Source organism: Octodon degus, unplaced genomic scaffold (assembly GCF_000260255.1).
Source record: "Octodon degus isolate 3935 unplaced genomic scaffold, OctDeg1.0 scaffold00021, whole genome shotgun sequence".
Lineage (NCBI taxonomy): Eukaryota > Metazoa > Chordata > Mammalia > Rodentia > Octodontidae > Octodon > Octodon degus.
In genome coordinates, this window is record NW_004524597.1 from 14,626,032 (window position 1) to 14,639,568 (window position 13,537).

Below are 13,537 nucleotides of genomic sequence, written 5' to 3' on the forward strand. Positions count from 1 at the left end.
CTTGCCAGGCAAGCGCTTATTCCACTGAGCCATCTCTCAGCCCCAAAAGCTGTCTTCTGCCTCTACAGCTGTGTACTTTTCTCCCTGGAGACCCAACCTGGTCCCCAGCTATTACAGGCTCTGTAGGGCTTCCCTTGGGGGTAGGGCTGCTCAGCCATAACTACAGTCCCTGTGTTCCTGTTGCCCCAACCTGAGGCCTAGTCAAGGGTCTGTAGAATAGACAGGCTGTGGGGCTTTGACAGTCCTTTCCTTAGGCCAGGCAGCCTGTTTTCAGGCCATATAAATTCCCTTAATCAGACTTCGTCTTCTCTCCAGTGGGTAGAGGTAAGGATTAGACAAGATGATGGATGTCTTAGTTTACTCAGGCTGCAATAGCAAAGTGCCACAGAGCAAGTAGTCATTAATTTTCACACATCTGGGGGTTGGAACTATAAGATCAAGGTGTGAGGAAGGCTAATTTCTTCCTTGACTCATAGCTTTTATCTTGTTCCTTTGTCTTCACATGATGTCCCATTTGTATGTCTTCTTCCTGATCTCTTACGAGGACACCAGTCATCCTGGATTAGGACCTACCCTAATGACTTTTTTTTTTTCCCTTGAGGTGCTGTTGAACCCAGAGTCTTTAGGACTGAGATACATTCCCATTCCCTGTTTTTTTTTTTTTTTTATTTTGAGATAAATTTTTGCTAAGCTGCCAAATTGCCCAGTCTGGGCTTGGACTTGTCATCCTCCTGCCCCAGTCTCCCGGAGTGCTGGGATTACAAGTGGGTAGCACCATGCCTATAGCTTCATTTTGTCTTAATTATTCCTTTAAAGACCTTGTTTCCACACATAATCACATTCTGAGCTGTTTCAACACATGAATTTGTAGGGCACACTACAGCTCATTAAAAAGCATATGTACACAAAGTACATAGCACTGGGCATAACACAGAATCACTCAATAGTGTGATTATAACCAGCCCATACCACCCACCCCCAGGGAGCTCTCAGCTCTGGCTTCAATGGGAACCAGACCCTCACATCCTGACTCAGCCTCCTCTACCCCAGGTAGGCTGGCTCTCACTGCTTGCATTAGCTACAGTGGTTGTGAGCCCTGGGGTTGCATGGCCTTGGGGCTGAATGGCCCTGGGACTGGTGTCTTCCCCACAGACTGGATAGTGTTCCATCGAGGTTTCAGAAACCAAAGAGCTTCTAGAGCCCCAGCCAGCCTCCCCTCTTAAAATGTCACCCCAACTAGGTAGCTGCCAACACTCCAATTTAAATAGTGATATATGTGGAGCCACATTCACCTCACTGGGGCCCTAGCTTTGGTGCCAGCACCAGTGGGACTGCCATAAAACGCCTCATCTGCAGAAAACTGTCTTCCTTCCCTGCCTGTCCCCCTAACCAACCATGATCTTTCTTCACTGCTCAGCACTCTGCTTTTATACAGGCCTAGCACAAAGGCTTGATGCAGGGGAGGAGGGGAGCAGGCACCAGTGCCAAGGGTCTCTGTGTGAATTATAGTGACTGCCAGAAATGGCCATGTGTCCACATGCATAGCAGTCTGCACTGAGCACCTAGAGGCTCAGGTGGCTGTAGTTAACACAGCCAGTGTAGGTATGCTGCAGGTTTTCTTGTTTTTTGTTTTGCTTGTATTTTATGAGTTGCTTTTAAAAAAAAAAACAAAAAACAAAAGAATACCACCTTGCCAAATGGTAGCACACCTTTAAATCCCATCTCTTTGGGAGGCACAGGCAAGAAGATGGAAAGTTCTAGCCCAGCCTAGGCAGCTTAGCAACATGTAAAGATCCTGTCTCAAAATAAAAAAGGCTGGGAGTGTAGCTCAGTGTGAAGACCCTGGGTTCACTTTTTTCTGTTTCTTTTCTAGTTTTCAAAACAATGATTTAATTGTTTAGCATTATCCAGTGAGTTTTTCTTTTTTCTAAATATTAGTATAAACTTAAGATTTGGATCTCTTCAATGTGTATCTGTGTATTTTTTGTTTTGCTTTTTGGTACTGGGAATCAAATTCATGACCTTGTACTTGCCAGGCAGGTACTGTGCTGCTGGGCTGTATGCCTGGCCCCAGTCTGTTTTGCAGGGTTGAGATCAGACCTGCACTAGGCAAGTGCTCTGCAACTGAGCTATAGCCCCAGCCACAGTTACTCTTTTCTGATGTGTCTCTTTCCAACTGTAGGTAATGTCCGCAGACTGTCTGCTCTTAGATCTTTAGTCTTTGGGAACACCCTTGGTTTCCAGAATAAGATATTCCAGGTTCTTACTGTTTTTCTACCACATATCTAGAATCAATTATTACTGAGATCCCTTAACCTGAATGCCAAGACTGCTCACTGCCACTAAGGTGTGCTTCTTTTAGGCCTGTCAAGATTACACAGATGGTCCCCATTCAAATTTAGGATAACAGGGTGGGTTTTTTTTAAACTATATTTTAAAATCAAGTATATTTGGTTTTGTGTTTGAGTATTTTAATACTGAAAATGAATATTGGGTGCTATCTATGTAACTTTTTTTTTTTTTTTTTTTTGCTTTATCCTATGATGTAGTAATTACTACATCATAATTAGTTTTGAAGTAGAAGTGCTGCTATTGTTACTTACCAGTATGATTGCCAAAAACTGGATAAGGACATGCAGTAACCACTGGGACAGTTAGATTTTGTGTCTTAAATCCTCATAAAGGGTTCTTTGTGGTTATACCAACAACCCAAGATTCAGCTAGCTTTATTGTTTTCTTCTTTTCCATTTTTAGAGAATACCTGTGCAGATAAAAATACATATACATAATTACTTATACTTTTTTTCTAACAAGGGATAATAAAGCTGGGCATAGAGTCCTGAGCCTAGATACCCAATTATTTTGAGGCTGAGGCAAAAAGATCATATCAACCCAGGAGTTCAAGGCCAGCCTGGGCCACATAACGAGACCTAGTCCAAAAACAACAACAAAACCCTAATAAAATGACCAGGGAAGGAGAGAACAGGGTAGAGGGGTAGTATTTTGACTTTGGAACTCTGTCAGTTCCATTTTACGTTACTATAAAACAAACTAACAGCGCTGCAGATTGAATATTTCAGTTTACCTTTAGATCCACCTGCTGGATTAGAATTGGCGACACCTATAACCAGGAGTCTCTTGAAGTATTTCTTGTGTTAAGCCACTTACCCATCCACACTGGGAACATGCATCCAAAGACTGTTATACCAGATGGGTGACCACGAGCTGCTGCAAAGAGTGAATCCAGTCCTCCTTTGGGAATCTTTCCAGAGAATCCAATCTTCCTTTTTAAACCTAGAGCATGATCATTAAAATTGGAGTTACCTGCCAGGTGTGGTACCATATGCCTGTATTGCCAGCTACTCAGGAGGCTGAGGTAGAAGGATAGGAAGTTTGAGGCCAGTCTGAGAAACATAGCAGGAACCTACCCCAAAATAAAAACAAGTAAATAAAAAAGGTTGATGACTCAGTTTAGAACTGGGTTCCATCTGATTGTGGAAAATATCCCCAAGACAAAAATATCCCCTTACATTTACTACTAGAATAATACTATTTATAGGATAAAGCAAAAAAAAAAAAAAAGTTAATGTAGTCAGCACCTAATATTTTCAGTACCTCAGAAAAATAGGAACAAGGGTTGAGAACATAGCTCAGTAGCAAGTGCAAGGTACTGAGTTCAACCCCCAGTACTGCAAAACAAAACAAAACAAAAAACAGAAAAATGGGAACAAAACACAGGTTACTAGCTGAGTTGTGGGAAATGACTGAAAAAGAAAAAGAGGAGGCTCTTAGGACAGGGTGTTAACTCCTGCAGGAAGTAGCTCTACATTAAGTAGAGCCTTGTGGAACCTGTGAGGCACTTAGGAATATTGTTCTAAACAACTTGCTTACAAAGAAGAGTCTTTTTGTTTGTGTTTTTTTAGACAGGGTCTCAAAAAAGTAGTGCAGTGAAGCCAGGGAGATAGCTCAGTGGCTTAAGCTCCTTCCTGGCAAGCACAAAGTCTTAAATTCAATCCCTGGTACCAAAAAGAAAAAGAAAAAGAAAAAAGGAAAAAAAAGTAGTACAGGCTGACCTTGAACTCACTATGTAACCTAGGTTGGCCTTGAACTCACAGCAATCTTTCTGCCTCAGTTTCCCAAGTGCTAGGATTACAAATGTATGCCACCATGTCTGGCACAAATGATCTTTTGATACTAGCTTGTATTTGAAAGAAAAAGAATTGGTTTGAGAGTCATTTTTAAATGCAGGAGAAGGAAGTAAGTAGAAAAACACTGATTCAAGCCTGTTTTGGGGGGCCTCACCCCCATGAGTCCCAGTCATCTAGGTGAAACTTGGCCTTCCCCTGGGCTAGACTTGCCACTGATCCTAGAGAGGCCACCCACACAGAGGGAGCCACACAGCCAAGCACTGGGAGTTAGCTCCTGCACTGGTATAAAGGGATCTGTCATGGTAGAGGGGCCCCAAGCACAGGCTGACAGAGACCTTGCTGTCCTGCAGATGGGCTATGTACGCGAATATATTCTGTGGGCAGCATCTAGATCCCAGCTTTTGGCGCACCAGTTTATCTGGAATATGAAAACTAACATCTACCTAGATGAAGAGGGGCACCAGAAAGATCGTGAGTATTTTGTCCTCTTTCTTCAGGCTCTCTCCCCATCTTCAGCATCCTCACCAGCTGCCCTGGGCCTTCTGTGGTCTCTAGAGCCCCTGTGGGTTATGCTGCCCCCACCAGAAGACCCCTCTGCTTCCCAGCCTTTGGTGAGGCACTTCTTGCCACTTAACAGCCTTTGTACATACCATGCAGGGCCCACCATACAGGTCCCAAGTGTTCCCCTGCTGGGGAGCTGTTTGTCCCACTGTACTGTCAAGTCATTCTAGGTCTGACACAGCCTGTGACTCTATGAGGAAGGGCAATTAGCCCTGCATAGTGCTTCTCAGGGAAACATTTGGGCCCCTCACACTCTTAAAAGTATTGAGACCTTCAAAGAGCTCTGGTTTATTTGGGCATTAGCCATCAGTGTTAGCTAGGATTAGCAGTTCAAAGGGAGGAATTTTTAAAAGCTATGTTTATTTACTACATGTTAACATAAAATAACATCTCATGAAAATTAATTTTCTCTAAAAAACTGAGATCTAGAAGAATAGGGTTGCTTCATGTTTTCATAAGTCTCAGTCTCACCCCCCACTGGTGGTGCTAGGGATAGAATACACAGCTGCAAACATGCTAAGGAAATGCTGTGCCAATGAGTGACACCTCCAGTCCTAGGCTTTTGTGATACCAAATAGTGGTTGTTTATAAAAATAGATCAGCGAGTTGTCCAAACCTTTGAAATATTAACACATTTCATTATTCAGTGGTCATTTGTCTCAGTGACAGTTCATATTTACAATATTGATCCTGTACAATTATAATTGTATAATCATAATATCATAGCACTACACACTCCTCAGGCATTTGTGGTGATGTTAGTCTAAGTGAGGCTACTGCACTGCCAGTCCTAGAAGGAAAGGGAGAGGGAGAGAAATAAAATGTTTGATGAAAAAAAGGGGTAAATTCAGCTTGAATAGCAGTTGCCAGGTACATCTCAGGACGTATGGGCTCCAAATCTCGCAGGAGTACTATGTGTGCATCCTGATTCATCACACATATTAAAATGACAAGTCCTCGGGGTAGGGTTTAATAAAATTAATTTGTATTGCTTCTCTAAGGACATGCCCAAGTGACACTGGGTTTTTTTTCTCACTGCACATAAGCAGCAGTGAGGAATCTGTGACCACCGGGGAACCTCCCCCTTCTTGGAGCTCTGCTCAGGCCCTGACACTTTTCCCACTAATGTGGCAGTTTCAACAGTGAGGGTGGTGATGGTGTGTGGCAGCCTCATCCCGAACCACAGACTGTACTCCCCACATCATTTCTGGGTCCCAGGAGGCCTCCAGCCTGAGTGCTGGAGAAATATGTGGGTTTCCCTGAAGGTCCCTGTGGCTTCCACAGGGATCAAGTCTCTGTCTCCTCCTCAGCGGACATTGGTGACCTCTTGGAACAGTTAGTGGAAGAGATTACAGGCTCCCTGTCGGGTCCAGCCAAGGATTTCTACCAGCGAGAATTTGATTTCTTTAATAAGATCACCAATGTATCAGCAATTATCAAGTAAGTGGCAGCATTTCAGAAACTGTTTGCAAGGATCTCTCTTAACTGTCCTGCCCTCTGTTGGAATTACCTGGGAGCTTTAAGAATACCTGTGCCTGCCCTCATTTCTGACCCTAGTCCCTCTGGTAAGCATGCACACCCATCCCTTTAAGGAAACCCATCTTTGTTTCATTCTCCCACCTCATCCCACAGTTAAGCTATTCTGTCTTCTCTATACTCGGGAAAACCAGATGCTCACAGTCCCAGCCGTTGTTAGCCTGGACTGTCAGTGCCTGGGGGTCTGACACTAAGGTTGTCAGTGTTACTGTTCATATGTATGGGATGACACCCTGGAAGCACAGACATTGACCACATGCCCAGGATGGGCCAGGCAGGGGAGAACTAAGCCCATTGCTTCTCAGCCTTATTCTCTAGGTCCTCTCCAATGTGCAGGTGGCGCCTATCTTGGTAACCACGAGGCCCAACTGTGTCTCAGTGTCCCTTCCCTAGGTTGGGCACTGAGCAGAACAGCAGTGCTGGCAGCTTCTATCCCACAGAGACAAAGGATTGGGGAAGTGTGTTAGATTTGCCTCACTGTAACAAGATACCTGGGATAATCAGCTTAAAGAGGAAAGGGGTATGGGGTAGAACATGTACTTAGCACACGCAAGACCTTAAATTTAATCTTCAGCAATGAAAAAGAATAGTGGTTATTTGGTTGATAGTGTTAAATGTTTCAGTCCATAGTCAGTGGTCTCATTCTTGGGCCTATGGCAAGACAGCACATCATGGGGGGAGCTGCTCATCTCCTGATACCCTGGATTAGGCTGATGTCCCATAGTCTCTTTCAAAGGGATGCCTTAGTGACCTCAAACATTCTACTAGGCCCCTCCTCTTACCGATCTCAACTACCTCCCAGTGCCAAGGTAGGGATCAAGCCTTTAACACATGGGCCTTTGGGGGACGTTCCAGATTCAAACAAAAGCCAGGAGATAACATTTTCTGGGCACCATCATGTGATAGGCACATGCCTCTAGTCACCCAGTGCCATCTTCATCCTAAGGCAGGCTGTCTGAGGGCCCTGCCCAAAGTGATGCAGCAAGTAAATTATAGAGATACAATTGAGCTCGGAACTGTCAATCCCAACAACTATCTGCTCCCAGCTCCCCAGACAAAAACACACACACACTGCACATGGGCAAGGGGCAGAGCCAGAAATTAGCCCCACTTTGGTTCTCTAGTGAGGAGTTTGGGGCAGGCACTGTTGCACATGGTTTCCTGACAACTTGAGCCTGATAAGGCCGGGATTAGCTGGAACTGGGAAGAGAAGGATAAAGGAGGGGGATCTACATTGGAATCCCAGAAAGTTGTTTTACAGAGGAGAGCAAAGCATTTCTGTCTTCTCAGGCCCTTCCCTAAAGGCGACGAGAGAAAGAAGGCTTGTCTGTCAGCCCTTTCTGAAGTGAAGGTACAGCCAGGTAAGCAGGCAGCCTGAAAGGTCAGCAAGACAGGAGGGGAGCCACAGCTTTCTCTGGGTAGAACGGGGAAGGCATCGAGATCAGAGCATGGCCAGCTACACACACACACACCACACACACACACACACACTTGAACCTTAGGGCTGCTGGTGTCACAAAATAGACTTCCTCTAGTCCTCTTACTGGTGCATTTACTAAGAAAGAGGAGCTTCAGTTATGAGGGAAGCTCAAAATGAAGGGGAAATAGGAGGACAGGTGCTATGCTGTTGAGGAGCAGCAAGGCGCGTCTGTGAGGCGAAGACTCAACACATCCTTGTAGACACAGCCTCTTAGAAACATCTGCAGGGATTGGTGGCTTTGTCAAGAGTCCAGGATAAATCCTGAACGACATCACAGAGCCAGGGAGGATGGACCCATCCCATCCATAATAAAGTCACTGTTGTCACAGAGGAGCAGTCTCTGAGAGCAAAGTGACTGCAGGGCGGACTCTGCATATAAAGTATGCATTGGGAACTGGCTTCCCCTTTGGTCACACGTGAGCATCACTGTTTGCATCCCTTCTGTCCCTGCACAGGCTGCTACCTGCCCAGCAACCCTGAGGCCATTGTACTAGACATTGACTACAAGTCAGGGACACCCATGCAGAGGTGAGTGCCTGTCCTGCTGCCCTCCTTGGGAAGTTTTATATGCTGTATCACAAGTCCTGTGTTCTTTCTCTGTGTTTTAGTGCAGCAAAAGCCCCATATCTGGCCAAATTTAAGGTGAAACGATGTGGAGTCAGTGAACTTGAAAAAGAAGGTCAGTGAAAAGTTCTGCTTTAGTTTGAGGTCTAAATGCTTTTCTTTGCTAATGCCAGTTTCTTTCTGCAGTTTATCACCAGTCCTCTATAAGAGATGGTTTCTGGCCACCCATTTGCCTGCTGTCTCATTTCTCCTTTGAGATGGTAGAGAGCTTGAGTGCAATGACAGACATGCCTCTCCTCAAAGTTTGCTGATATGTCCAGGAAGCCCCTTCGAGAGTCCAAGTAGTCTTGGCCTTTGTGGGGCTCACTGGTTCCGGGGCTGATGCACAAATGAGCATGGCAAGCAACTTCAGTAACAGGAACATAGTGTTCTTGGAGCCAGAAATCCACTGTGTCAGCAGGCTCTGAGGCAGGCTCCTTCCTTGCCTCTTCCAGCTTCTGATAGTTACCAGCAACCCTGGAATTCCTTGGCTAATACTGCATCACTCCAGCTTCTGCCTCTGCATGTCCTTCTCCTACATGGGTCTGTGTCCCAATTTTCTTAGAAGGACTCTATAACCTATCATAACCTCATCTTAACTTGATCATATCTGTTTCTATAGTAGTAGTGTGTGCCTATAATCCTAGGACTTTGGGACGCTGACAAAAGAAGATGCCACATTTGAGCCTAGCTTGGGCAATTTCATGAGACTCTGTGTCAATATAAAAAAAAAAAAATGTTTAAAAAGGAGTTAGGAATCTAGCTCAGTGAAAAATCCTGAGTTCAATCCCTAGTACTGGAATAGGATGTAACTCGTTATGGTCTGGGATCAATCCCCACTGCTGCAAAAGAAAAAAAAAAAAAGAGTTGTTTTTTTAGTTCAATATAAGGCAAAATGTTCTTGGGAAAAGGCTCCTAACTCAGTAATTTAGACACCCAGGGCATTTCTCAGGCCTTCCCAGGCCTCTTGGTCCTCAAAGACTTTGCAGAAGTAACCCCCAAGAATCCTGGGGTTCTTTATAAGAACATGAATAGGACTTGCTGTGTGCTGTCAGGTTTTTCCCTGCCCTTTGGCTGACAGGTGGCCTTTCTGCCCCATGCACAGGTCTGCGGTGCCGCTCAGACTCAGAGGATGAGGGCTGCAGTCAAGAGGCTGATGGCCAGAAGATCTGTTGGCAGGCAGCCATCTTCAAAGTGGGGGACGACTGTCGGCAGGTGACAGAGCAGGCCTGGGGTCAGGCTCCATGCACACCAAAGAGGGAAAGTCACATGCAAAAAACAAATCTTTGCTTCCCCTATTTCGTTCCATCTTTATTGAGTAAACTAGGGCTTCTGCCAAACCCAGAGGCCTCTCCTTCAGCCACTCTCCAGTGTCAACTTAGATGGAAGAGCCCTGAGGCAGGGAAGTCCCCTCCTTACAGACCCTTCAGGCAGTACTGCCTCATACCCAGCACAGCCTGAGGTGTGCTGAGGCAAGGCCTTTCAGACTCCTGGCCTCCCTCTTCCTTCCCTGACCACTTAGTGTTTGCCCTAGGTGAGCCTCAAGGGCCTGTGGCAGTTTTGTGGGCCAGGGTCAGAGGAAAGGTCAGTAGACCCCATCCTGCACCTCTCTGGTTCCCAGGACATGCTGGCCCTGCAAATCATTGACCTCTTCAAGAACATCTTCCAGTTGGTCGGCCTGGACCTCTTCGTTTTTCCCTACCGTGTAGTGGCTACTGCCCCTGGGGTAAGTTTTCTGAGTAGGAATCCAGCAGGGACCTATCAGTGCCTTTCACTTGGCAGTCCTCAAGACTCACCAACCCATCAACCCTCCCTTCCTCCCTGCCTTCCTCCTCTACCTCTCCCTAGTGTGGGGTGATTGAGTGCATTCCTGACTGCACCTCCCGGGACCAGCTTGGCCGCCAGACAGACTTTGGCATGTATGACTACTTCACCCGCCAGTATGGTGATGAGTCCACCTTGGCCTTCCAGCAGGTAGGGAGTAGGTAGGGGCTCAGCCCCAGGCTCCTTTGCACTCTGATCACACCCTCTCACCACCTGTTGGTTAGCCAGCACCTCTTCTGCTTTTTAATCTTGTGTTAGAGAATAAATAAGGACACCTTCCCTGGGTATCATAGGAGGCCAGAGCTGGACTCCCCAGGAGAAAGCAAAACTTGAGTATAGGAGGAAGGGCCTACTGATCTTGTACCCCAGATACCACCAAGCTCTGCTTTCAGGGTGGGCAGAGCTAGGGAGAGCACCTACAGGCCTATGGCCAGAGCCATCGTAAGCCCACAGCTCTCTCTACACAGGCTCGCTACAACTTCATCCGAAGCATGGCTGCCTACAGCCTCCTGCTGTTCCTGCTGCAGATCAAGGACAGGCACAATGGCAACATCATGCTGGACAAGAAGGGCCACATCATCCACATTGGTCAGCCAGGCCATAGTGCCACCCTCTTCTCCCTTTACTTTCCAGGTGGGGGGTGGCACCCCAGCGTGGAACTGGCATGCCTTGGGTTACCAACATGGGAGGGTCAGATGGAATATTCATGTCCAGTTCTGAGGTCCAGCCACTTGGCCAGCAGACTGTTCTGGGGGCTGCAGAGCTCTGGATCAGAAGCTGGAGCCAACAGAGCTGGGCTTTTCCAGGCTCAGTGCTGCCTCTCTGCTCCAGCCTGGCACCTGGCTCCACTTCCAGCTCTCCTTCCTCTGCCTCCTGCTCCCACAGTCAAGAAAGCATGGCCTCTGGCCTGCTTGTGTAAAGTCCTGCTGTCTTTTGACTGCCTACAGCTCCAGCTGTTCGTACTGCAGATCAAGGACAGGCACCAGTTACAGGGGGTCTTTGGGGTTTTTCAGACTTTGGCTTCATGTTTGAAAGCTCACCAGGTGGCAACCTGGGCTGGGAACCTGACATCAAGCTGACAGATGAGATGGTGATGATCATGGGAGGCAAGATGGAGGCCACGCCCTTCAAGTGGTTCATGGAAATGTGTGTCCGTGGCTACCTGGCTGTGCGGTGAGCATAGAGGATTACAGGGTGGACAGCCCCTAAAAGGTGGCAAGGAAAGGGGAATCAGGGTCGCCTTTCTCTGCACACCTGCACCAGCACTTTCTCCTCACCCTGCACCTCCAATTGCTGTCTGTATTCTCTGCTTAGCCTCCCTTATCCCTTTTGGGTATCACATTCATCCTTAATAGCTTAAACACCTGCCACCCCCTAATCTGCATGCTGGAGACTTGGTATTGCCCTGGTATCACATGATATGTCACCTGGCTAAGGCCATACAGCAGTGGTAACATTCAACAGCAGACTGCATGTGACAAGAACTGCCATGGATGGAAAAGTCCAGGAGGAGGTTGTTGGGGGGAGCTGCACCCAGGATTACCTTTCCCTTTCACATCTCTCCACAGGCCCTACATGGACGCAGTGGTCTCTCTAGTCACTCTCATGTTGGACACAGGCTTGCCCTGCTTCCGTGGCCAGACAATCAAGCTCTTGAAGTAGGTTCCTCAGCAGATACACAGGACATTTGAGGGACAGCTGTTGGCTGAGGCTTTACCTGAGATGAGAACCGTGGGACTGTATCTGCCTTGGCACCCTAGTGGTAGTGTTCCCGGATGAGACTCACTAGGCAGGAAGTCCTAGCTTCTGGCCATGTTAAGGACATGTGTAACCATCCTTTAGTTGCTTGAGGATACCAAACCAGCCCTCAGACCTGGGGCTCTAGTTGCTTGGTTCTTCTTTCCCCAGCCATGGGGCCACCTGGGTCCAAGAGATGTACTGCCATACCATCCCTAGCTTTTAGATGCTGGAGGTACATTTTCAGGGCACATCCTTCAGATAAACATATTCCCACAAATACAGAAGTCTATCTGACATGGGATGGGCTAACATGGGGTAAGATGTGGCAGCCAATAGCCCCTGCTTGGTTTTTCTCCCAGGCACAGGTTTAGCCCCAACATGACTGAGCGAGAGGCTGCAAATTTCATCATGAAGGTCATTCAGAATTGCTTCCTTAGCAACAGGCAAGTCATTTCACATACCCTTCTGTTCTGCATTTACCTATTCTGGACAGGTATTAGGGGTCTTGGAGTCCCCAATTCTCTCTTGAGAGTTTCAGAGAAATAACAGGTGCTGGTTTAGAAGGGATAGGGGAATGCTGAGATCAACACCTGGCAGGGGCTGAAGTTAGGAAGCTATACCCACCTGAGGTCAGGGTGTTCTGGGTGCATAGGGCCCTGAGAAAGGAGGAATCTCAGGATGATTTTGCTACTTAGGGAGGGTGTGACAGATACTGGAAGGCAGGGTGGGGACAATCTGTCATTGCTGAGACAGGCATAAAGAGGTGTAAGGGGAGCCTGAGAAGGAGGGCTGGATGCAGGTGCTAAAGCCAGAGCCCAGGCTGAGGTGTTTGTGTGGTGTGAGTCAGAGGTAGCTTTGATAACAGGGAAGGTGACTCCAGCAAATGGGTGAAGGAAGCAGTTGAGACTATGGGAGCTCTTATCAGAGGGATACCCTAAAGATGAGGGCAAAGGAGGCTGGGACCACAGGCTGTGACATGGAACACTCACAGGAACTGCTGAGTGAGCCTAACAGCAAGTGAAAAACCTGTCCCTAACATAAGGGCCAGGGCAACTCAGGCTGGGCCATAAGTCTAGAGATTGGAGAAACAGGAGGTGGTTTGAGGTAGATAGAGGCAGAACAGCATCTAGCAGTATTGCTGAGTAAGTGAAAGGGGCTGGGGGAACCCAGTAGTGTCTATTTATGGCAAAACAGAAAGGTTTGGCTGTGTGAAGAGATGCAGACACAGCTTCCTTTCACCCTTGCCACCTCTTATTTTCTAGGAGCCGGACCTACGACATGATCCAGTACTATCAAAATGACATCCCTTACTGAGGAGGGGCCCTCCAGAGCTCAGCAATTCCTCTCTATGTGGCCCCTCCTAAAAGCTACCCACAATCATGGAGTCTATGAGCACCTCTGCCCTTCATCTGGCCCTCAAGAAGCTCCTACCTAGTGGCCTCGCTGTTTTACCCAGCAGAGTTGTTTTCTAGGAAAAAGAACCCCAGGTGGTGCATGCTTTGGTGTCACCAGAGACTGAGTAGACAATCATCTCTATGCACAGATGTGAATCCTTGCACTGAACATACTCCCTACCTGTCTTATTACATAGGTACATGATGTATTTTCTTGTGTCTAAAAAATAAAACAGAATAATTATGTGTTT

At 47.0% G+C, this 13,537-nt stretch overlaps 1 protein-coding gene across 1 annotated transcript in view; it reads left to right on the forward strand.

Annotated features, from left to right (window-relative positions):
• Positions 1-13,537, forward strand: part of Pi4ka (phosphatidylinositol 4-kinase alpha) — a 205,003-nt gene extending 191,466 nt beyond the window's left edge. Inside the window, exons 39-51 of the mRNA XM_004628165.2 lie at positions 4,499-4,619; positions 6,020-6,149; positions 7,536-7,606; positions 8,181-8,253; positions 8,334-8,404; positions 9,434-9,543; positions 9,950-10,054; positions 10,177-10,302; positions 10,620-10,740; positions 11,166-11,325; positions 11,721-11,810; positions 12,252-12,335; positions 13,155-13,537. Coding sequence (XP_004628222.2) covers positions 4,499-4,619; positions 6,020-6,149; positions 7,536-7,606; positions 8,181-8,253; positions 8,334-8,404; positions 9,434-9,543; positions 9,950-10,054; positions 10,177-10,302; positions 10,620-10,740; positions 11,166-11,325; positions 11,721-11,810; positions 12,252-12,335; positions 13,155-13,206 — 1,314 coding nt within the window. The 3' untranslated portion in view covers positions 13,207-13,537. The remainder of the gene's footprint in view (positions 1-4,498; positions 4,620-6,019; positions 6,150-7,535; positions 7,607-8,180; positions 8,254-8,333; positions 8,405-9,433; positions 9,544-9,949; positions 10,055-10,176; positions 10,303-10,619; positions 10,741-11,165; positions 11,326-11,720; positions 11,811-12,251; positions 12,336-13,154) is intronic.